This window comes from Erpetoichthys calabaricus, chromosome 18 (assembly GCF_900747795.2).
Source record: "Erpetoichthys calabaricus chromosome 18, fErpCal1.3, whole genome shotgun sequence".
NCBI lineage: Eukaryota > Metazoa > Chordata > Cladistia > Polypteriformes > Polypteridae > Erpetoichthys > Erpetoichthys calabaricus.
In genome coordinates this window covers 33,221,066-33,244,067 of record NC_041411.2, presented here as the reverse complement: position 1 = coordinate 33,244,067, position 23,002 = coordinate 33,221,066, and the positions used below count along the sequence as shown (strand labels likewise).

The 23,002-nt window shown below is 36.1% G+C and overlaps 1 protein-coding gene across 1 annotated transcript in view; it reads left to right on the top strand.

The window, feature by feature from the left end:
- LOC114668770 (POC1 centriolar protein homolog A-like) overlaps window positions 1-23,002 on the top strand; it is a 162,957-nt gene that overhangs the window by 29,965 nt on the left and 109,990 nt on the right. The window contains exons 5-7 of the mRNA XM_051921241.1: window positions 1,463-1,570; window positions 4,295-4,410; window positions 8,399-8,532. Of these exons, the coding sequence (XP_051777201.1) occupies window positions 1,463-1,570; window positions 4,295-4,410; window positions 8,399-8,532 (358 nt within the window). The remainder of the gene's footprint in view (window positions 1-1,462; window positions 1,571-4,294; window positions 4,411-8,398; window positions 8,533-23,002) is intronic.

The window sequence follows — 23,002 nt, the reverse complement described above, 5'->3', positions numbered from 1 at the left end:
TTCTTGTTCATTCAGATTTTAGGAGGTTTTGCAAAAAAAAAAAAATGTCTATATTAAAGCAAAGCAACATTCTATTGTGATCTTATTGCTGACTAATTTACTGTTTCAAATTTTCCTTGAGAGAGATTATTTTAACATCTATATTTCCTCTTTTACACAAGCAGACTGTAATGCATATTTTACCTCTCTGGGGGATGCTCACAAAAGTGTTAATGTTTAAGAAATATGAAGTACAGTTAGTTATGGACTCTGCACAATCATTATTATTAACAGCAGCAAAATAATTGATGCAATCTTTACATCGGTTGAATGTAAATTGCTATTAGAAAGCATGTATTTTATGTGCTCTACTGAATAATAACTTATTTTTCAAAATGAATCTTGGCTATAAAAATATTTAATAAACAAAAATATGGTATTTCTCTTTGGTGAATTAAGTAAAAAATAGAAATGGTCCAACTTTGAAGAAAGTTAACTAAGTCCTTGAACTCACTTGAATGTTTTGCCTTATATACATTTTGTAAATTGTATTCGGCTGCAAAAAATATGTGTGACGTTTTAAGCAGGGAACTATATAACACGACGATCTCTGTAATAAATGTTTTCTTTTATTGGTTTATTCTATTTACATTTTTTACAAGCAAATTATTTTAGATTTTGAGAATATTATTTTGAGATTAGCAGCTCATTTACAGAACAACATCTGTACTGCATCTGTTATTAACAAGATAAAGGCTTGCTGTGATACCAGTATCGGATGCTCCATTTAGAACTAGCAATTTTGATGCTTGATTTTAGGAGGTTACATATGATTCAAATGATGTCAGCACTACTTGAGGCACGTCTGTTGAGAGCATATAATCTACACAGATAATCTGTCATCCTTGTAGATGGTCTATGGATGGAGTGTGAGGCCTATTGTGCACAGAAAATGTAAATAAACCAGAATTCAGAAGCAAGACCTATAGTATTTTGGCCCTTTCTTCCACCTCTGAATCTGGGGTATTCCTTGCTAAATTAAAATGGCATGGAAGCAGTTAAAATCAGCTCCCCACTTGCAATGCTGATACGCTATATTCTTTTCTTCACATTGATTTGATCAGATATTTTTAAAGATATTTCTTGAGGGAGGACAACTTTTTTGTGTTTTCTTTTCTAATATTTTGTAAATGTATTTAGCCTATCACTTTAATTTGGATGATGTAGCCATAGAACAGTTTAAAAAAAAAAAAAAATTAATACCAGGTTAGAAGTGTCAGTGACTTCTAAAACCGTCTGCACCTTGTCCTTGTTGTGCTCAGATCTCTTGCTTAAGTAATTTATCCCTTATTTCCTGAATGTTCTTTTTCCAGTACAGGTCATGGGCATTGATGTTTATTAATGCATCATTGAGCAAGAGTTGAGTAAAAATCTTTCACTGATAACTTATGTCTCTAACATCTCTTTTCTTTTTCGCATTCAGGTTTTCTCCCGATGGCAGACTGATAGTTTCAGCCAGTGATGATAAAACTGTTAAAATCTGGGACAAAGCCAGCCGGGAGTGTGTACACACGTTTTATGAGCACACAGGGTAAGTGCTTTTTGTGCCTGTGAAAGAATATATGCTTGACCCCTTAGTCAGGTTCATGCTGTAAATGGACATTTCAGCAGGGGGAAAATATTTGGGATCCAGGAAGAGAGAAAAAAAATGTGATTTAACGTGTTGTTTATGTGGCGCTAAGTAACATGTAGCTGGTGTTTATCCACCCCAACCCCCTTATTTTAATGCCTGTTTAAGCATCTTGGTTCTCTTCTGTTCCATCTGCAATGTTGTTTGCTATGCCTCTTTTTGTTTATTTTTCTGGGCATTCTCAGGACATTCACTTTCTTCTTTTTTTCCTTGTATATACAAGTAATGTAAATTTAAATTATTTTAAATAATTTTTCTTGGTTGTCTTCCTTGTCATATGATTTCAACATCCACTTAAGTTGTTCTCTCACCAGACTGTCTTCACTTACAGTGTATCCAAGCCTTTTTTCTTCTGTGTTTAGTTTTGTATTCACACTTTGCCAAGTCATACTTCTGTATTTCCCAGTTTGCACATTTCGGTCAACCTCTAGCCTGGTCTAACCTTCCTGCATCAATCTACATGTTCTTTAAACTGTATAATGTGGTTATCTACACTTTATGTTTGAGTATTATGTCAGACATAGAAACTAAACACTTTCAGAAGGAGACAGTAGCTAGAACAGCTTGCTGATTCAAATAAAGAAGCCGTTTAGCAAAAATAATGCCTTCCACTCTTGCCAAGATTTCCTTGTGTATTTTAGGCTCATTAGATGGGGGCTGCTATGCACACAGTGCCCTCTGCATCCCTAGCCTGCCAGCTGTCCCATGCTACGAGTCTCTCTATATAGAACAGCATACGGCACAACTGGAAACTTGTGGAGGCATGTATGCCAGCTGTCTATGGGTGGAGGGTTCCATGAACATAGCAACTGTACAGTTGGAAAGACACACAAGACAGCTGTCTAAGGGCAGATAGACCTTGCACAACATTTTTGGGCCTGCTCTGACAAAATGTCTGTTTAGTGTCTTTTGCATTTTTCTAATTCACTGTCATTTTTTCAGTTTTATGGTGGCTTCAAGAATTGTTGTCGATCTTTATAAAGATGATCAAAAAGCAGCATAGGTTATAATTTATGTTCATATACTGTATTTTTTTCCTAGTACAAATAAAACTTGCTTTTGCCAATTTTGTTAACTGGTCATCAGAACCTGTTCTTGGCAGTTTTGGCCTCAAGGCAGGAGCCAACCTTGGACGATAAGTATTGCCAGTTAACTAGACAAGCAGATCTTTGGGGTGTGGGTAGAAACTGTAGTTCTCAGAGTGAAGGCATTGCAAACAGGACGTTTTGTGGAATTAGAACAGAAGATGTTGGATTAGCCAGGCTGCAGTATGATGCATTGTGTCAAGGTTCTGTCTTAATTTCAGAAGAAGATGCTTGTAATTAACTTATTCCATATTTTTAAATAGTATAATTGTTTATTTTATAGAAATATGTGAACAATCGACAGTGAAATATTTATTTAAATATAGCTTGTTTAAGATTTTTTTTGGATTAGTTCTTTATCTGAGTAGAATGAAGAGGTAACACAAGAAAAAAACTTTTTTGCCATCCCTTGCCATATGGAAAGGCAGATAACTATTAAATTAAAGGTGAATATCTGAATTTAACACATCAGATTATTCATTTAATAAATTGTATAGAAATATTAAATATTAGACTTTATGTTATTGTGGATGCAATGGGTCAAAAACTGTTGGCAATTGCTGAGGACGATGATACAGATACATCTTTTCTGTATACAGAGTGAGAAAGATGAAGAATTTAGGAGTCCCTTTGGCAAGCTGCTGTGTCTAGTTGAATTGTGGGCTCAGCAAATCTCCAAATGAACATATAGAAGGTGAATTACGTCAACAGACTATTTGGCACGTCTGCCAGAAGAATAATAATAAGCTAATTGAACTGAGTGCCATTGGAGGGTTGCCTAGATCTGGGTGCTATGATCACCCTGAGATGTAAATAAAGAAAACAATTGGATGCATACCAAGCAAGATGGTGGTTCCTTGATGTTGTGGAGCTCTCTTGCTGACATTGTTTCTTGGAGTTTAAGGTCATTGACATTGTGTGTCAACTGATTTCCAGAAAATAATATGTTTGGCCCTGGTATAAGAGTACTACTTGTTTGCAAATTATCAATATAACATAAGAATGACCTTAAAACTGCATTAGAATAAAAAAAATAAATAATGGAAAACATAATCAGTGTTTTTCAATGGGCATACCTTTGGCCATAAATACAAACCAAAGAAACCCACAGACGCAGAAATTTCTGTATGTTGTAATTGTCAAAAAACTTTACTGTTGTGCTCATCTTACTCATTACATATTATAAGAAAAGAAGTTGTGTTGTTTCCTTTGCCAGAGGAGGTTTCAGTGGAGACTAAATGTAGGGGTTCCTGTGGTACTGAAATCAAAGATTTTGAGAAACCACTAGTATTATTCATCCAAATACTTTTATTTTTAATAATTGAATATTAGAATAAAAACCTGTAGTTTTATGTTTTTATTGTGTGTTTGATTAAATATATATATTTATTTTATGCAACCTTATTTTTCTTGAGAGCGCAGTAATTGTTGAGTTCACGACTTGGTGTATGACTGTATCCACTAAGTATAATGCCATAAGTGCAGAAAGACAGGTGATGTTAGACTGTGTGGTAATGTGGAATATATGCTTTGATTGCAGGTATGCCAGTTACGTCGACTTTCACCCAGGTGGAACATGCCTTGCAGCAGCCTGCACAGACAACACTGTCAAGGTTTGGGACATTCGCATGAACAAGCTCCTTCAGCATTACCAAGGTGAGGATACTAAGGAAATTTAACTTACAGAAACGGATAGCATTGTTAGTGAGGACATGACTGCAGTAAGTTTTTAGCAGTTATTATTGAAAATTGACATTGTACATACAGTTGTTTTTGAAAGAAATACTTTAAGTAATTCAAAAGAAATTGGAAAATTTGTTTATCTGCTTTAATTTCATATATTGAAGGCAGTACTTTATTTGCCAAAGAAGGTGAACCTAATCAAATGAAACTGAGACAATATGCCTATAACTATATGGTGTTTGCACTTTCTGCCAAAATTATTTTAGCTCTTCCCATTGTGAGAACACATATGTGTAGAATTTTGTTTATGTGTCTAATATCAAACCCACTATCAACTTCACTCTTCTTTCTTGTCTAATGTTGTTGCTGTGTGACCCTGGCTGGGAGTAAATGTGCTTAAAAATGAATGTTTTGAATCTCTTGTTATTGTTTGCCCTTTGATAAACTGGCTTCTCTGTTTGGTAAAATACAAATGTATTTCTCTGCTGATAATGCCATGCTCTTTGTAAGAAAGAAGTAGTAGACTGATGTTTAGTGAGAATTACAGAGAGAGGCAGAGTAATTTCACCCTTAGGATAGGAGATATGTTTGTTTTCTGGGTGCCTGACAGAGAGAAAATGTTAGCTGAACCAATAATTCAACACCCTTGTTTGACTTACCCTCTTACTACTGTATATTCTGGGAATTGCCTTTGTAGTCACAGCATATTTAAAGGGGACTAAATAACGAAGTTTTTGAGTAGATTAAGAAATTCCAACAATTGAAGTAATGTTTTTGTCAGAAATAGTGAAGTGAAAGAAAAGTTTCTTCATTTTTCAATTATACTTTTTCAAACATGTTGAAGTACATAGAGTAATGCCGGCTTATTCCACAGGAGGGTGCTAAATATCCAAAATTGCTCTCTTAGTTGCCAGCATAAATTTTATGTAATGATGAACTACCGAGCCTAAAGTACTGGTCACTTGAATTAAATATTTCCATGGTAGTTTTTTGCTCTTCTTGAAAAATTCATTAAACTTTTCATTATGAGTCAAAAGCAGCCTTGCTCCGGGCTCCCTTGATAATCTATTGGAATATGTATGTTTGGATACATAGTAAATATGCTATACTTTTGACTGTCTTCTCCTTATGGAATACTCTTACAATTCAAACAGGAGTCTCTATGCTAACTTTATTGCTTTGCTGACCTACACTATTGAATGATCATCTGATATCACTGTAGTCTTGATACACAAAGCATTTTAAATTAGATTTACCTTAATATTAGAGATGTGTCTCTGTGCCCATCTGGTTGCAATGTTTCTGTCATTCTACAAGATGGCTTATCACAAACATTTAACACTGCTTTTATGAATCCCATACCAAATGGCATATAACAGAGCCATATGCATTGCATTTATCATTCTAACAGATGGCACCTCATAAACATTTGTAATAATGCATTTTGTTATTACAAATGTTTGTGATACGTCATCTGTTGGAATGACACTGCAAGTGCTTTGGATTACTACATGCCTTAAAAAAAATACACCCAATAGATACTGCACTGCACATGTTAACACTGAAGTCTACATAGATTACTTCTATATTAACCCATCTTAAATGATTAGCTAGATTAGAATATTGTTACAAATGAATACTGCCTACCTTTGTCTACACAAAATGTTAAGGAGTTGCATGGTGAGGTATAGTGTGCTTTGAGGGGTTGTTGGAGAGAAATAAGAAATTGTTTACTTTTTAATTATCTGCAATGAACGGCCTTATGATGCTCCCAAAAGAGTAAACTAACTCTTCATCACAGTCCCAGTCGCCACTGATTTAAGAGCCTGTCCAGCAACTGCCAGCTAATATTGACTAGCATATACAAGTACAATAAATTCTTGCTTGTCGTAGTTTAATTGGAAACATTTCAATCAGAGATAGAGGCAAGAATCCAACTAGTTGGATGTGAGAAGCAGGAAATACATGAAGACGAGCTGAGCAGAAACCTTTTCAGTAGTATAAAATTAGGAGGAGGGAAAATTCCATTTAACTTAAGGTAGTTTTTTTGTTTGAAGTAATTTAGTACCAGGTTGAAATCCATGCCTTGACCAGCACATGATAATGGGAAATATCTTGAAATTTTTACTTGTAGACATGGACATTTGCTATTCAACTTTTAAAGGCTAGGCATGCCTCCACCTTTTCTAGGGTTTCATTTATTTTTCTTAACTGGCACATTATTTTATGTTACGACTTCAAGTCAAAGATGTCTAACTACACTCTTTTTGATAGATCAGTAATCCTTAAGTATAATAATTTAGTACTCTGACAGCAGTACTACACCATTCATTTTTGCCCATCAATACCACCTTTAGTCTAAAATAAGAAATATGGGTAATGCACAGACATAATCACACAGACATAAAGCCAAATATTTACCCAAAATGTATACATAAAGCTAAAAGTCTCTTGATTAGCTTACTAACTTGACTGAAAAGAAATTCTTGGCTGTTTTCTGACAATGTTACAAATCCATTCATCTCATGGACCTGTTGTCCAGAAAAATCAAACCTCATAGAAAAGTGAAGTTAATTATAAAAACAAATGAAGAAAACTGTTACATTTCTCATTTAACAGTCAGAAACCACAATTTTGCTTCCGGTCAATGCTACCTGCAGAACTGAAATAGCAGGACATCAGTGGGGTCATGATTTGAATGTCTCTTGTATCTTCTTTTTTTTTTTTTATAATCTTGTTTTTATTTACTTTTATGTTCAAATATACAGTCACACCCCTCTCCCCAGTCTTCATGATCCAAAAAAAATAAATAAGTAATTTCCTTAATTTCATGTATCATGGAAAGTATGTACAATGATAGGATTCAGAATCGGAAGTTTGTATTCAGTATTAGTAATTTTATAAATTGTAAAGAAGATTAAAAATCATTCAGTTTTTCTAAATTTTGCCATGACAGACTTGAGTTTATATCCATTTCCACTGACAAAAATAAGTGTAAACTAATTATACTCACTCAAACATGGTGTCCTCGGTCGTTCTTTTTCTCTACCATATCCTTAACCGCAGAAGCAAAGCTCTATTGCATGATGTGCTTTTTTTTTTAAAATGAGCCCATCTTTGTATCTGATTTCTGTCTTAAATGGACTAGAACTGTCAGAGACCATTGCAGGTTGTTGTCAGTGAAAAACAAGAAAGCGTGTCTCCAATGAACACAGGATCAGCAAAACTGAGCAATCGGGAGAAGTTGCTTGGAAGGATGAATTCATGTTGGATTTGCATAATGTTGATGGGGAAATCAGACTTTGGCCAAATGACATAAGGTCAAGCATTGCAAGGATGTTATGATGTGTGTAATGTTTGAAAAGCAAAGAGTATCTGCTTGTTATTACTGACCAAGTTCATCCCTTATGGATACAATTATCCCCACTCGATTGGACAGTTGTCCCATATCTTAAGGCACATATTGTCACAGTACACCAGGAGCACGACATTGAATTTTTCTTGCTGCAGAGGCCTGCATAGCGACTGGACATGAATCCTATTGAGCATTTTTGGAATGAAGCGGATAAGCAGGCCGTTTGAGGCAGGACTATGCAGACGTACAATTTGCAGCAACCGTGCAATGTAGATGCAACATTCCTGAAAAATACATCAAGCAGCATACAGAATCCATGCTGTTCTGAATACCAAAGAACAGCATGATAGGTGTACCTAATAAACTGGCAACTTAGAAGGATTTTTAAATAATTGAATAACATCCTACATGTACTAAGTTTTGGTGCTGATAATAAACAGCAAATACTAATGAGTACTGTACATGCAGAGTAAAGAAAATCTAATATGAAATGCTTTTTGAGCTTTTAGTTTTTTTTCTCTTTGCATTCATTTTGAACAGTTAACAATATAAAGTATATGTATGTGTTATAATAAAGACAGATTCCCTGTTATTTTTGCCCTTTAGTGCACAGCGCTGTTGTGAATGGACTGTCCTTTCATCCATCTGGAAACTACCTGATCACAGCATCCAGTGATTCCACCCTAAAGATACTGGACTTGTTGGAGGGAAGACCTCTTTACACACTTCACGGCCATCAGGTGACCTTTTCTAATTTTTTTTTTTCTCACCGCAAAGGCAGAACTTGAAACTTCCGACTTGTCTTCATAAATCTAAACCAGTCTTACCAGTGCAAATTTTCTTAGTGGCCTGCAAAATGCCTTTTTGACAGCCTAATCTCCTCTGCCTTGTTATTTGGCATGCTGGTTGTGATCGTTCACACTGAGGTCATTAGGTCCCGATTGAAGATGACAGCTACTACTTTCACATGTCATCCAAAGTGGAAGCTATGCCTGGAATTTTCAGGAAGTCTGTTACGAAAACCAGAGTGCCAGGAATCAAATCATGTAGAAGGTTTGAAAAATCTGATTTTTGTTTTCTGGCTCAGATGCCGTAGTGTAGCGTGATCCACTGAGATATATTACATGGGTTGCTTGCTGCTAATTGACCGCTTGATGAAGAGATTATGGCTCATGTGAATTCAAAAACAATAAATAATGTATGTCAAGGGTTAGCCTAAGGTAGGCTATAAATATTAAAGACTTCATAGGGCCTCATGAATTACAGTGTCTGTCTTAAAACTAAAACTAAACAGATGTACTGACAGTTTAAATTCGTACCGAAGAAATTGGGTGTAGAAAACACAAGCTAACTAATTTTCTTTTTTTGAATTTACCAATTATACAATTGTCTGCACCCCTAAAACCTCATGGTGTGAAAAAAAATTAAATAAAATATGTTATGCCCTGTACAGAATAGAAAGGGCAATGCCAGGTATTTGGTTGTTTCTGTTGTGGTATCAAACTGGATTCAAGCAACACTGAAATCTAAAGCTTCAAGATCTTTGCTATGCAGACATCTATACTTGTAGCAAAACTTTGCTTTTATTTAAATTTTTTCATTGTTTGGAAATCATTACCCTGACTTCAATCAGCCACTGTTGTGAAGAGCTTTGTAACAATGTGTATTTTCCCAAAGCAAATAGGAAGAATAGTCTAAAAATAGTGAATTAAACTGAAAAATGTATCTCTAATGGCAAGTTTAGATTCAGAAGTGTTTATGTTGAAGGAAGAGTTGTCACTGCTGCAGAGTTAAAGTTGGACATTTGTATTGTGAGGTGAAACAGAACTGAAACAGCCTTACCAGGGTTTAGGTTATGGAAAGTTGTCTCCAGTGCTTCCCTCACATAGTAGTAAGCTGATGTTTCTTATCATCCAAGGAATGATTGATAGTTTTCTGTTTAGCTATATATTATCTTTCATGTGGTATGCACTACCACTTACAGTCATATAAAAAAGTTTGAGGACCCCTCTCAGCCTGCGTAATAATTTACTCTACTTTAAACAAAAAAGGTAACAGTGGTATATCTTTCATTTCCGAGGAACATCTGAGTACTGACTGGGGTGTTGTCCAAACAAAGATTTTTAGTGAAGCAGTATTTAGTTGTATGAAATTAAATCAAATGTGAAAAACTGGCTGTGCAAAAATTTGGGTCCCGTTGTAATTTTTGCTGATTTGAATGCATGTAACTGCTCAATACTGATTACTTGCAACACCAAATTGGTTGGATTAGCTCATTAAGCCTTCATAGACCGGTGTGTCCAATCATGAGAAAAGGTACTTAAGGTGGTCAATTGCAAGTTGTGCTTCCCTTTGACTCTCCTCTGAAGAGTGACAGCATGGCATCCTCAAAGCAACTCTCAAAAGATCTGAAAACAAAGATTGTTCAGTATCATGGTTAAGGAGAAGGCTACAAAAAGCTATCTCAGAGGTTTAAACTGTCAGTTTCAACTTTAAGGAATGGAATCAGGAAATGGAAGGCCACCAGCACAGTTGCTGTTAAACCCAGCAGGTCTGGCAGGCTAAGAAAAATACAGGAGTGGCATATGCGCAGGATTGTGAGAATGGTTACAGACAACCCACAGATCACCTCCAAAGACCTGCAAGAACATCTTCCTGCAGATGGTGTATCTGTACATCGTTCTACAATTCAGCGCAATTTGCACAAAGAACATCTGTATGGCAGGGTGGTGAGAAAGAAACCCTTTCTGTACTCACGCCACAAACAGAGTCGCTTGTTGTATGCAAATGCTCATTTAGACAAGCCAGATTCATTTTGGAACAAAGTGCTTTGGACTAATGAGACAAAAAATGAACTATTTGGTCATAACAAAAAGCACTTTGCATGGTGGAAGAAGAACACTGCATTCCAAGAAAAACACCTGCTACCTACTGTCAAATTTGGTGGAGCTGTGGGGTTGTGTGGCTAGTTCAGGGACTGGGGCCCTTGTTAAAGTCTGGGTCGGATGAATTCAACCCAATATCAACAAATTCTTCAGGATAATGTTCAAGCATCAGTCACATAGTTGAAGTTTTGCAACTATGAATAGAATTCATTAGGAATTCTATTATGAATGATTTGAGAAATTCTGCCATGCAATGCAGGGGTTGGATATTCCAACAAGACAATGACCCAAAACACAGTTCGAAATCTACAAAGGCATTTATGCAGAGGGAGAAGTACAATGTTCTGGAATGGCCATCACAGTCCCCTGACTTGAAAATCATTGAAAATCTATGTGATGATTTGAAACAGGCTGTCCGTGCTCGGCAGACATCAAATTTTAACTGAACCGGAGAGATTTTGTTTGGAAGAATAGTCAAAAATACCTCCATCCAGAATCCAGACACTCATCAAAGGCTATAGGAGGCGTCTAGAGGCTGTTATATTAGCAAAAGGAGGCTCAACTAAGTATTTATATAATATCTCTGTTGGGGTGCCGAAAGTTATGCACCTGTCTAATTTTGTTATGATGCATATTACATATTTTCTGTTAATTCAATAAACTTAATGTCACTGCTGAAATACTACGGTTTCGATAAGGCATGTCATATATTAAAAGGAAGTTGCTACTTTGAAAGCTCAGCCAATGATAAACAAAAATCCAAAGAATTAAGAGGGGTTCCCAAACTTTTTCATATGACTGTATACCTAAAAATTTACCAAACCTTGATACTGAGTAATTGTTTGTCATTCTGTATAACACAAATGTAAAACTGAGCCATCTTGATTGCGGGTAGATAATAGAATCTCACCTGTTGCTGTTTAAATAAAATGTTTGGGAGCATTAAGCATATTTCTTTGGTTGCTTTAATGATCGTGCACTGCTGAGTTTAGTCTGACTCTTACAGTAGATTCACATGCTATCCTACATTTGTGTGGGACACATTTTTGCATAGGGAATGGCAGACATTAGGAATTCTATTATGAATGTTTTGAGAAATTCTGCCATGCAATGCATTTTATCTAACTGGTGTCCAGTCTTAAATTATCTACTAGTGTATGTCACAAATAGGTAAATGAAACCAAAAAATCTGGAAAATGCATAGACACATGAACAAAATATCTGCTGTTTGAGAGTAAGACAGTTACCCAGTTACATTTACATAGGGAGAAGGGACTGTGAAAAATATTGCTAAGAAATTGAGGGGGGTGTTAGGATACCAGAAAGATACCTTGACGTCATAAGGCTCCACAAATGCATGCTACCAGCTGTGACAGAGCCAAGTTTACATTCTATTTTTTTTTAATTATAAAGGTACTGCTAACTTTCTGTAGCAGATGGAGATTTCTGTTGGGACAGCTGTTGAGCAGGCATAAGGCATGTTTCTACAAGCCATACTGTATGACTGCTGTCAGTTTTCCATGACTTACTGAAGTCATTGTCCTAGAACATTTAATAAAGTGAACTATGTCACGGTCAGGTTGGTACAGGCTTAGAGGGAAGCCTAGCAAAAGCAAAAGGTTCATCGCAGAGTAACTTGTCAAATCAAAAGAGCATATTGGCTCAACAGAGTGTTTGTTGGGGAACATGTCAAACTTTGCAAATATGGAGTTGGTGAGAAGCCAGCAAATTCAACAGATAAGGACATTTAAAGGCACTGCAACCAGGAGATGTCTTAAAAATATGTCTATTAAATGAGGCCATATATCTATCTTTTATATTTGAGTGTTTGTGGGTGTGCTAGTGTGAAAACGTAATTGCCCCCGTAATTTCAATACTTGGTGGCAGCACCTCTAGCAACAATAATCCCAGTTAAATGCTTTCCATATTTTGATATCAGTCCTGCACTTTGCTGTTTTCGGCCACTACTTTAATTCAAACACTTTGATAGGTTTGTGAGCATGAACTGCTCATTTCAAGTCCTGCCACTGCATCTGTGTTGGGTTCACTTCAGGACTTTTGACCAGGCCTGGAGTTAACAAAGTTAACAACTTTAACTTTATTTCTTCTGAGCCATTCAGTTGTAGACTTGCTTTTGTGTTTTGGGTCATTGTGCTTCTCCATAATACTATTGTGCTTCAGCTTCAGGTCGTAGACAGATGACCAAGCATTCTTAATTAAGAATATTCTGGTAAAGTGCATTATTCATTGTTCTTTCAATAATGGTAAATCTTTCTGGCCCTAGGACAGGAGATGATTATACTTCCACTGCCATGTTGTATTGTAGATATTACATTTTTACTGTTGAATGCTTTATGCCAGACATAGTGAAACACGTGTTAACCAAAAGTTTTACTTTTTGGCACTTTCTCCATATTTACAAATGCAAACATGCAGAATTTTACTTGATCTCTTTCTTATCATGGAGTCTTGAGTTTTTCATTTATTATTTATTTATTGATTGATTGAGCATCTGTAAAAAGCTAAATTTCCTCCTTGGGATGAACAAAAGCTCTCTCAGTGTAACTGTTGTATCTACTAATCATATTTATCTACGAAAACTGTTATGGTTGAAGCAAAAAAGGCCTCAGTTATTTTAATGCTCTTTTGGGATTCTTTATGGCTTCTTGAATGAGTCACTGTTGGTGCCTTTGGGGTAATTTTGGAAGACTGATTAGATTCACCACTCTTTCAAAAGTTCTCCATTTAAAGATAATTGCTCTCACTATGGTATGTTGAAGTCTTAGAGCCTTAGAAATGGCCTTTTTTCTCATCTCTTTCGGACTCTCCTTTGATTGAGGCATAATATTCTTCTAGAAGACTTTTGGATATTACTTAGATGCTTAGATTCAACAGGGCTGGCTGCAGTCTGGTTGGGCTTGACTTCATTCAGCTGAGCCTAATTATTAATTAACTTTGGTCTGCTGTTTGAGTGAACAGCTAAGGGGGAAAATACATTTTCACATGGGTAGTACAGGAATTGGAATTACTTATTCCTTTAATAAATGGTGCTATATGCATAATCTGGTTCTGTTCATCTAATTTTGTGCTTTGTCTGACGATCTGAAGCCATTCATTGTGACAAATATACAAAATTAGAAAATGTCGGGAATGGGGCAAACACTTTTTCACAATACTGGTAGCCTACACTTCTTGCACTTTAAAATGTTGCTGTATTGTTTAACTTGTGTGCCTGATAAATGTACAAGCTCATCTTTATGGGAATGTTTAAATGACTGTGAATTAAACTGTCTGCTAAATGAATGTTTATAATGAGGAGGAAACACTTAAAAATCATTACAGTGCAATATTTAGTAAACTCAGTTACTTTATTTGTAAAACATATGCAGAATTACAGTGCCAAAATTTATTTAAAGAGAGATAGACTGTTACCTTATACCTTCTGCCCTGAGGGACCAAAAAGCCTCATAGCTCTGTGGAAAAAATACTGTTTTTAATGTGTTTGAGAAATCATCTACAGAAACAACATTTATTTTTTAACACATTTTCATACATGAAAGTAACTTAAAGTGCCATACACTAATAATAGCTAAAGAGAGCTGCAAAACAAAATAAAAAAGTAATGACTAATTACTTATAAAGGAGGAGAATCAGAATATCCATTTTGATTGTATATTATGATTAGATGGCCAGAGAAGACAGGAAAATAAAAACTTCGGTTGGCGGGATGTTGGAGAAGGTTAACCTCTGGGATTCCAAGGCCAAAAGACCACTCAAGCTCCCTCTGGGCTTTTTATAGCACATAGCTATGTGACAATTAGTGGAATACTCTCGTGGAGCTCTCTTCATCTTCCCAGCATCTCACATGGGTGCAGCATACTTAGGCTGGGGTCATTGATGTATACCCTAGAATTATTGGAAGAAAGGAAATGCACAAAAGTGATGATTACTGACCATCCTATGAAACAGCAAATTGAACTGCATTCATGAAAAGGTTAATTTTCCTCCTCTACTTAGTATAAAGGAGTGCTAGTCATGCTAGTAATTGCTTCTTCTTCTTTCGGGCTGCTCCCGTTAGGGGTTGCCACAACGGATCATCTTCTTCCATATCTTGTTCTGTTACACCTATCACCTGCATGTCCTCTCTCACCACGTCCATAAACCTTCTCTTTGGCCTTTCTCTTTTTTATATTGGCCTTCTCCCAATATATTCGGCATCTCTCCTCTGCACATGTCCAAACCAAATGCTAGTAATTGCTTATGCCAGATTAAAGAGGTTGGTTTTTAGTAGTTGTTTGAAGCATTCAACAGTAATGGCCTGGATCATCTCTAATAGTAAGGGATCCCCAATTTTTGGTGCATTGAAACAGAAAGCCACCTCACATGTTCTTTTATGCTTTTCAAGTAAGCCAGTGTTAGAGGATCTAAGATTAAAAGGACGAATGGAGGAGGACAAGCACTCTAAAATATAAGAAGGTGTTAGATTGTTTAGCATCTTATCTCTCTATTATAATAAAAAAAATCTTGGGTCGAGACGTGATTTTCTCCGAAAGACACTTCGACGTCCTGCAGGAGTAGGCCTTACAACCTTTGGAAGCAAGACCCGTGAGACGTTGACTTTTGCAAGTCACGCCCTACTTACAAACAATTTAAAACAAGATTACGGACATCTAAACTCTCAGTTGTTGGAGTGCTTTTGACAGACGAACTTCACGTTGGTGATATGCCAGACGTATGTAGATATTGTAAGGCTTTAAAGTTTAGCTGGAGACTTGTAGATCGTCAAATCCGTGTTGCCATCAGGGAATAGTAGTGTTGCTCCCAATGAAGAGGCGTATCCGCAAGAATTAAAAGATTTGTTTGGTGAAAGTGAAATCCACAAACACTACAGGCAAAATATCCGAATCTACAATAAATTTTTCACGATCGCATCAGTCAATGTTCAAAACGTAGATTTTCACAATAATGGACCATACACCATTAGAATCTGTGGTCCCGCAACAATTAAAGCCATGACAAGTTTAATTTCAAAGAAACCACAATTCGGTCAGGTGTATATTTATGATCATCGAGAAGCGATGCAACATAGAATCGAAACAGTATGTAACAATTCCCATGAAAATAACAATCTCTTTAAATTGTATATCTGGATAACCAAACCCGGGGGTGGGTGAGCGAAGCAAGCTGGGGCAGAGCCCCCCAAGCATACAATTTAAAAGTATTTTAAAGTTAATCCTAAAGTAATGGGCAGCCAGGGTAATGATGCTAGGACTGGTGAGATAAGCTCAGATTTTCTCTTTTTAGTTAAAATTCTTGCCATTTAGTTTTACGTTAATTGCCGCCAACTTTTTGATAATCATTATAAGAGTGCATTCCAATAATCTAGACAGCTAAAGACAAAAACATTTATGAACTTTTGTGGTATCTTGCAGTGTTAGAAGCAATCTAACTCTTGCTGTGTTTCTTAAGTGAAAGATTGCAGTCTTAGTAACTAGGGGGCTTTGCCCTCTACTCACTTTGCTCGCCAACCCCCCAGCTTGCATTATGCGCCAGCCACTTCGCGTCTCTGCCACTCACATATGTGGTTTTTACTTTCACCAAACAACAAACTTTTCATTCTCGCGGATATGCCTCTATACTGGGAAAAAACACTGCTTTTCCCTGACGGCAACACGAGTTAGACAATCTACAAGTCTCTGACTTAAAGTTGAAAGCCAAACAATATCTACATACTCCTGTCATATATTCGATCTCTTTTCGCTGTTCCGTTATTTCAATGAGTAATAATTTCCGTTTGTTTGCACTAATGCGATCTTTACTGTCATTTTTATTTAGACTTTCGAATTTTAGTACTTTAATTATCTGCATGTGTATCGTACCAACGTTTTGGAACCTCTTTATGACGTTCTACTTTGCCATCTACTCTTTGTCTTTTATTTCCGACCCCGGGCGTGTTTATGTCTCTTGGCACAAAGCCTTGTCTCACAGGACTTGAAAGTTTCTCTCTGAAAAAGTCACGTCTTGTCTCAGGCTAAAAAGTCTAGTCTCGTCCCTGGATTTTTTTAAATAATAGAGAGATATTCTTAATATGTGATTTGAAGCTTAGATGTGAATGTAAAATTACACCTAGATCATTTCATATTTATAAAGTATGGTGGCTTAGTTTATTTCTGTAGTCTTCAGTTTTTTGTTTGTTGCCAATAATTCAAATGCTGTTTTTTTTTTTTCTTTTTCAGTTTAAGGAAATTATTACTCATCAATTTAATCATACTGGTAAGACACTAGATCAGATGATTTAGAGCCTCTGGGTCTTCTGGTACTATTGACAAATCTGTGTGTCATCTGCATTACTGCTGTATTTCACTTTAGGTTTTTAATGATCGGGCCTAATGCACCACATCATATATAATATAAATGGCTCTCTGACATAGACCTTTAATCGCCACAACTACTTAAAAATTTTATTCTTGCGGTATAAAAGTGAAACTAATTTCAAATAGGGAGGTTAGAGATTGGTCTAAAATTTCCCCAAGACAGAAACATGCAGATTATTTTTCTTAAGTAGTGGTTTAGCTACAGTAGTTTTTAGAAAAATATGAACAATACCCACAATCAATGAAAATTTGATTATATCAAATACACTGTCAATTACCAACTCTGTCTTTAAAAAGCCTGTAGAGACTGGATTAAGGACACGTTTGGATGCTGTTAAGAGTAATTATTTTACCAAGATCAGTTAGGCTTATTTTAGTAAAGCAGTTTAACTGAATGTATTTACTACATTGAGTTTCAACTAGGTGTGTGTATACTGCATCTTATTATAGGAAAGAAATAGTTAAAGGTTATCAAAATGCTGAAAAAGAAATAAGGTAAAAGACACAGTGTTCCAACAGTGTAGCCTTCATCAGGTGTGCAGCTGAAAGGGAAAAAGCAGGAAACATGTATAGGAGGACAAGGAGAGAACAAAGTCAGAGCATAGGAAAGGAGAAAAGGTGAGGGTAGGTGAGGAAAAAGCCGCTATTTGAAAAGATGACAGGAGAGATTAAAAAGTCAATCATTAAGACACTTGTAACGCCAGGGTGAGAACAACTTTGTAAGTTCTTCAGTTTTAACAGCTCGAATGTGCTTTCTTAAATGATCTGCCAACTGTGTACCTGTTTCACCAATGTAGATGGCTGGATGCTTTCTGTAAGAAATGTAGTAAAGAAGACTTTTAGATTGTCAAAATGCCTGTTGTTTAACATTGAATTTACCACAGGGACCAGGTACAAGGGTAACATATTTACAAATGACGCAACGGCTCCTATTATGGGTCAGAGCGCCTAGTGGCGGAATGTGGATGTCCTTTTTGCGGTGAGCTATATGCTTTCTCTGAAAAGAATGTTGAAAAAGCCTCATATTTAGGCAATGATGGCTTAAACATACATTCCACACCCTGAGCCGGGTGCAATAAACAGTCAATTCTTGGATTTCCTGCAGTATTTATAATCTGGTAGAAATAGGATAAAACTAATGTATTGTATGTGTTAACGATAGCCTTTAGCATTACATAGTAAATTGTTAATTAGCGATTCACCATTTACACACAGGATGACGCCATTCTTTAAAGTTTCCAAAGTGCCTCTGTCCTCCAGGGTATTTCAGCTGTGTTCAGTTTTTATTCTTTAAACAAACTGCCTTTAGTTTTGCATTAAACTTGTTTATTATTTACATTGCTGCTTGTATTAGAGTAGATGTATAATAATAGGAATAGGAAAGGTAGATACTGCTATGGCATAAAAAACACCTTAATATGTGCCTTTCTTTAGTCCTAGTAAGTGGCATTGTTACATTAAAAGAAAATACAGTATTGGATTTACCAGTATCTACTATCCGAGTTATGTCAATTCTATAACCACATAAAATGGCCAGTTCTAATGTGTGGCTCCCATTATGTGTGGTCTAGAAGTTCTGTTGAATAAGCAAATTACACAAACAAGGAGTTAAATGTTGGAACAAAGTTGGTTAGACCAATTTCTGTATAAAGTTACAGATGCCATTCTAATACGATTTCGGGAAAAGCCCTAACGACTGTGAAGATGGTTGTTTGGTGTTCTTCAGCATACTGTTAGACAAATAGCCTACAAAACGAGAAAATATGCTTTAGCAGCAAAAAAAAGATTCTCAAGACTGCATTGAAGTATTTATTGATTTAATTTTATTGCATACAAGTGGATTTTTTTCTGTTTCACGTGATAACATAGCACTAATTAACATATTGCACACACATGCAGACATTCAGTTAACTATTTACATAATTAAATTACAGATGATAAAAACATGATGAAACATACTGCATAAATAGATGGATGGCAGACTTAAATATAACACTGTTAATTGTTTGTTCTTAAAAATGTGCTAAGGGAATTGGTCTGTTTAGAGGTTTTTAATACATTCCTATTTTATAGTGATAAGTTTGATCATGGTATGAGTGAAGGAGTGTCTTGGATCATTGGTGTACTGTAGCTTGTCTAAGAGGGCTAGATCTGAAGGTTGTTATTCATACAGCGTGTACTGTAATCCGTATTACCATCTTGGCAGTGTCCGTTTTTGCCTGCTAGTCAAATAGTCCTTGACATCTCCTGAATTGTGGTTCACAGAAATTATATCTCAAATTGATTATTTTATTCAGACTACTGTTGCCCATAGATAACAACATTCCTGCCAAAACTAGGCCTAGAAATAAAAGTCAGTATCTTATCTCTATAAAATGTGCAGGATGGCGTGGTGGGAGGTTTGTGTGGTACATCCATCCTCTTCAACTTGCTTAACTGATAACTGCTTTGCTGACAGTTTCTGTAGATATACCTTATGTTTTCATTAATGTTTAAGTTCCTGTCTAGTACAGCTCTCAAGTAGTTTATTAAAGTGTTGACTCTCCCTTTTTATACTTGCTGCTGAGGACTAGTTAGTTCATCATTTAAGTTGATAAACAGCTGTTTTGAATTCCCCATATTTTTTCAAAAGCTTGGTTTCTGACATCATTTCCGCAGTCTTTTGATTTCTGCATTGGAAATAGGGTGCATGGTTAAAAGTGTCAGTAAGTGTAATTTCATCCGCAAACATGGCTGCCAGGCAGTTGATGGCTAAATCTCTCAGAATGTTCGTATAAAGGCAGAAGTGGAATATGTAAACACATAAACATGTGGGGCTCTTGATGATTAATGTTTCATAACAGTTGAATATGTTGTTGCTTTGAGAAGCTCCCTGTTATTGAGGAGAAAGACCTTAGTCCACAAAGCATGAAGGGGATACAGCTACAGCTATAGCTTCTGAGGTATAATAGAAAAGATTTGGGGCTTAATTTGGTTAAAGGAAGAGGGGAAATCAATACAGAATGCTGTTATTAAAGAGAGCAGAATTTCCTGATGGGCACAGATGAATCACAATTGCATTTATGTACAGAGAAATCCTTCCTAAGGGTGGCATGGTGGCTTAATGGTTGTTCTTTCCACTTCAGGGATTCAGCATCCTGTGTTCAAGAATGATTTATCATTGGTTTCTCCTAAAACTTACCTTTAAGTATGTGGGATGAAACTGGCGTATTGCGATCAAACCCATGGAGAAGCCGCAGTCTACACAGAAACATTAATGTGACACTTTACTAAAACTCGGGAAACACAAGATCTCCAAGTCTGCAGTTCTAGCCACTGCACCATTATGCTGCCCACCTTTTGCAAGAATTTGTAATAAATGCAGTATACGGAGTTGAGAAATGATTGGAAAAACTCTATTGATTTTGTAACTATAAATGTGTACATAATTGTCAATTGGCAACTTAAACTTTTAATCAATTTGATTTTTTAGACGTAATCAGAGCCTAATAATAGGAAGTCTTGTTATCATATAAAACACCTGTACAGTTAACATGTCTGATATTGTTATGTTGACGTTTATTTTCAGATAAATGCATTTAAGGGACATTCAGTATTAGTGTAATAGTCAGTGCTGCTGCATCACAGATCAAGCATCCATGGTTTGAATCCTGCTCTTGAACATTGATCAGGTGGAGTCTCCTTGGTGTAGGTGGGTTTCCTCTAGCTACTCCAGTTATCCCACCATCATTGAGGACCTGCATGGTAAATAGGCCCAGTTGTGGGTGTGTGCAGGAGTGAAGCCTGCTATGCTCTCTTGACCTGTCCAGGACTATCTCCTGGTTTGCTGCCTGGGTAAGCTCAACATGGAGTTGAATTAAGAGCATTTTAAAATGGAATGAATTATTCTTTTATATAATGCATTTATTAAAACACTTTAATGATTCACTTGATCTTTAACTGCAAGGTGAATGGTGAAATGTTTCTTGCAGACCTCTGGTTTTAAAGCTGTCATGCCATCTGCCTATAGTAACATGGATGATTTTTCTACTCTATCCATTTGGACATAGTAGATTGTGAAATTGTTCAAAAGGGGAAATTCTTTCCAGTCATCTCTTATTCAGACTGGCCAGTCCAAACTTGGTGAAGAATTGCTTCTGTGGCTACATCTTAACCAAAAATAAAAGTGGTAAAAGCTTAGTTTTCCTCAGATACTGAAGGATGGTATTTTTAGATAACTATAACAGATAGAGCTAGCATGTGAATGATCCTTGGAGTCTATGTTGCAGTGCCAACCTAGAGGTTAGTATACATTATGAAGTCCAGAATTGTATTTACAACAGTTGGCATGCTAAAGAACTACACTGAATTGGAGAGGGACCTCTTTACTACTACCTACTGCAATATCTGTTCAGTAATTGTATTGTGCCAAAGTGTGCATGAGAGCTGAAAGGCAAGAAGAAAACCACAAGGCATATTCATAATTATTTTTGGTATTCTGCCTTGATAAGTAGGAAAACTGTGTTACTGTGAATATAGTGACCTATCAACCCTAAGGTTTGATAACGTTCTACTCGGTTCTTTGCAGCAAAAGAATAAGTTGTATGTTCAGATTTAGAGGAACACTGGACACTACACCAACAGATCAAAAGAAAAACTTTTTAAATGTCAAACGAAAGGGAATATATAGATAGTCAGCAGTTGTCCTGGAACTCTTAACACCACACATGCAGTACTGTAGTTTTTATTTGTTAAGTAGGAAAGCCGGACACTCAAAGCTTTATTATCTTAGGTGTGGGATATATATAATATTTCACAGGAGGGCTGTTCACATGTATGTCTTTCTTTATAAGTAGCTTCATAAATGTTTGGCCACATCCACACCATAGCATCTTAAAAAAAGCAAACCAGTTCACCTCCATTGTTGAGTGGTGGTAACATTTACAAAAGTGGTTCCATGCAGGCCTTCATGCCTCTTACAGTTTTCCCAGGTATTGACTAAAGCAAAATCTCCGAAAAGTACAAAGAGCTTTGTTCCATAAGGCCTGCAAGAGTAGTGACTCTGTATGATTCATATTAGACAGTGGCTGGTCTCACCGTAAATTACCATTGAAACATACTGTGTGTCTAGATGAGTTCAGGACTTCTGCTGTGGTCCTCACTTTTCTTTGAAATTAGCAAAGGCAGTCTAGGCTGGACACATAGTCACTTCTTTGTAAAATACTAGGTAAGCTATTTGTCATAGACTAGAAGATTATTGTGCATTATGCTTCAAGTCATCTTCCTTAGGACTACAAAGTATAATAAGTTTCAACAAAAAAAAAAAAAGAAACAAGAATCTTCTTCAAAAAAAGAACCTTCTCTTTTAAAAGTGATTCTCTAAGACATATTCTACTTGTTTTCAAAAGCCTTAAATATGATCAGAGCTACATTTATAGGAAGGTGGGGGATGCAGCAAGGTGCATTTACATCCGAACAACAAGAGACAGTACCATCATCGTGTGACTCAAAACTCAAAGCTAAACAAGTACAAATCGTACCCAGAATTATAAATGTCAGTTTATTTTGGGCTTTTCTGTTTTTTTTTTTAATGTATACAAGGATAATAAAATTTAGAGACACTATAGTACAAACTTATAAGCTCACGTTTCTAATTAAACTGGTTCAGGGCTTCTTTTGTTTATTATAATAAAAACAGTTATGTCCATAAATATTTGCACAGAGACAACTTTTTTCTAATTTTGGTTCTGTACATTACCACAATGAATTTTAAATGAAACAACTCAGATGCAGTTGAAGTGCAGACTTTCAGCTTTAATTCAGTGGGGTGAACAAAACGATTGCATAAAAAATGTGAGGCAACTAAAGCATTTTGTTAACACAATCCCTTCAAAGGCTATTTCATGGGCAGGTGTGGGCAAGTCCGTCGTTATGTCATTATCAATTAAGCAGATAAAAGGCCTGGAGTTGAT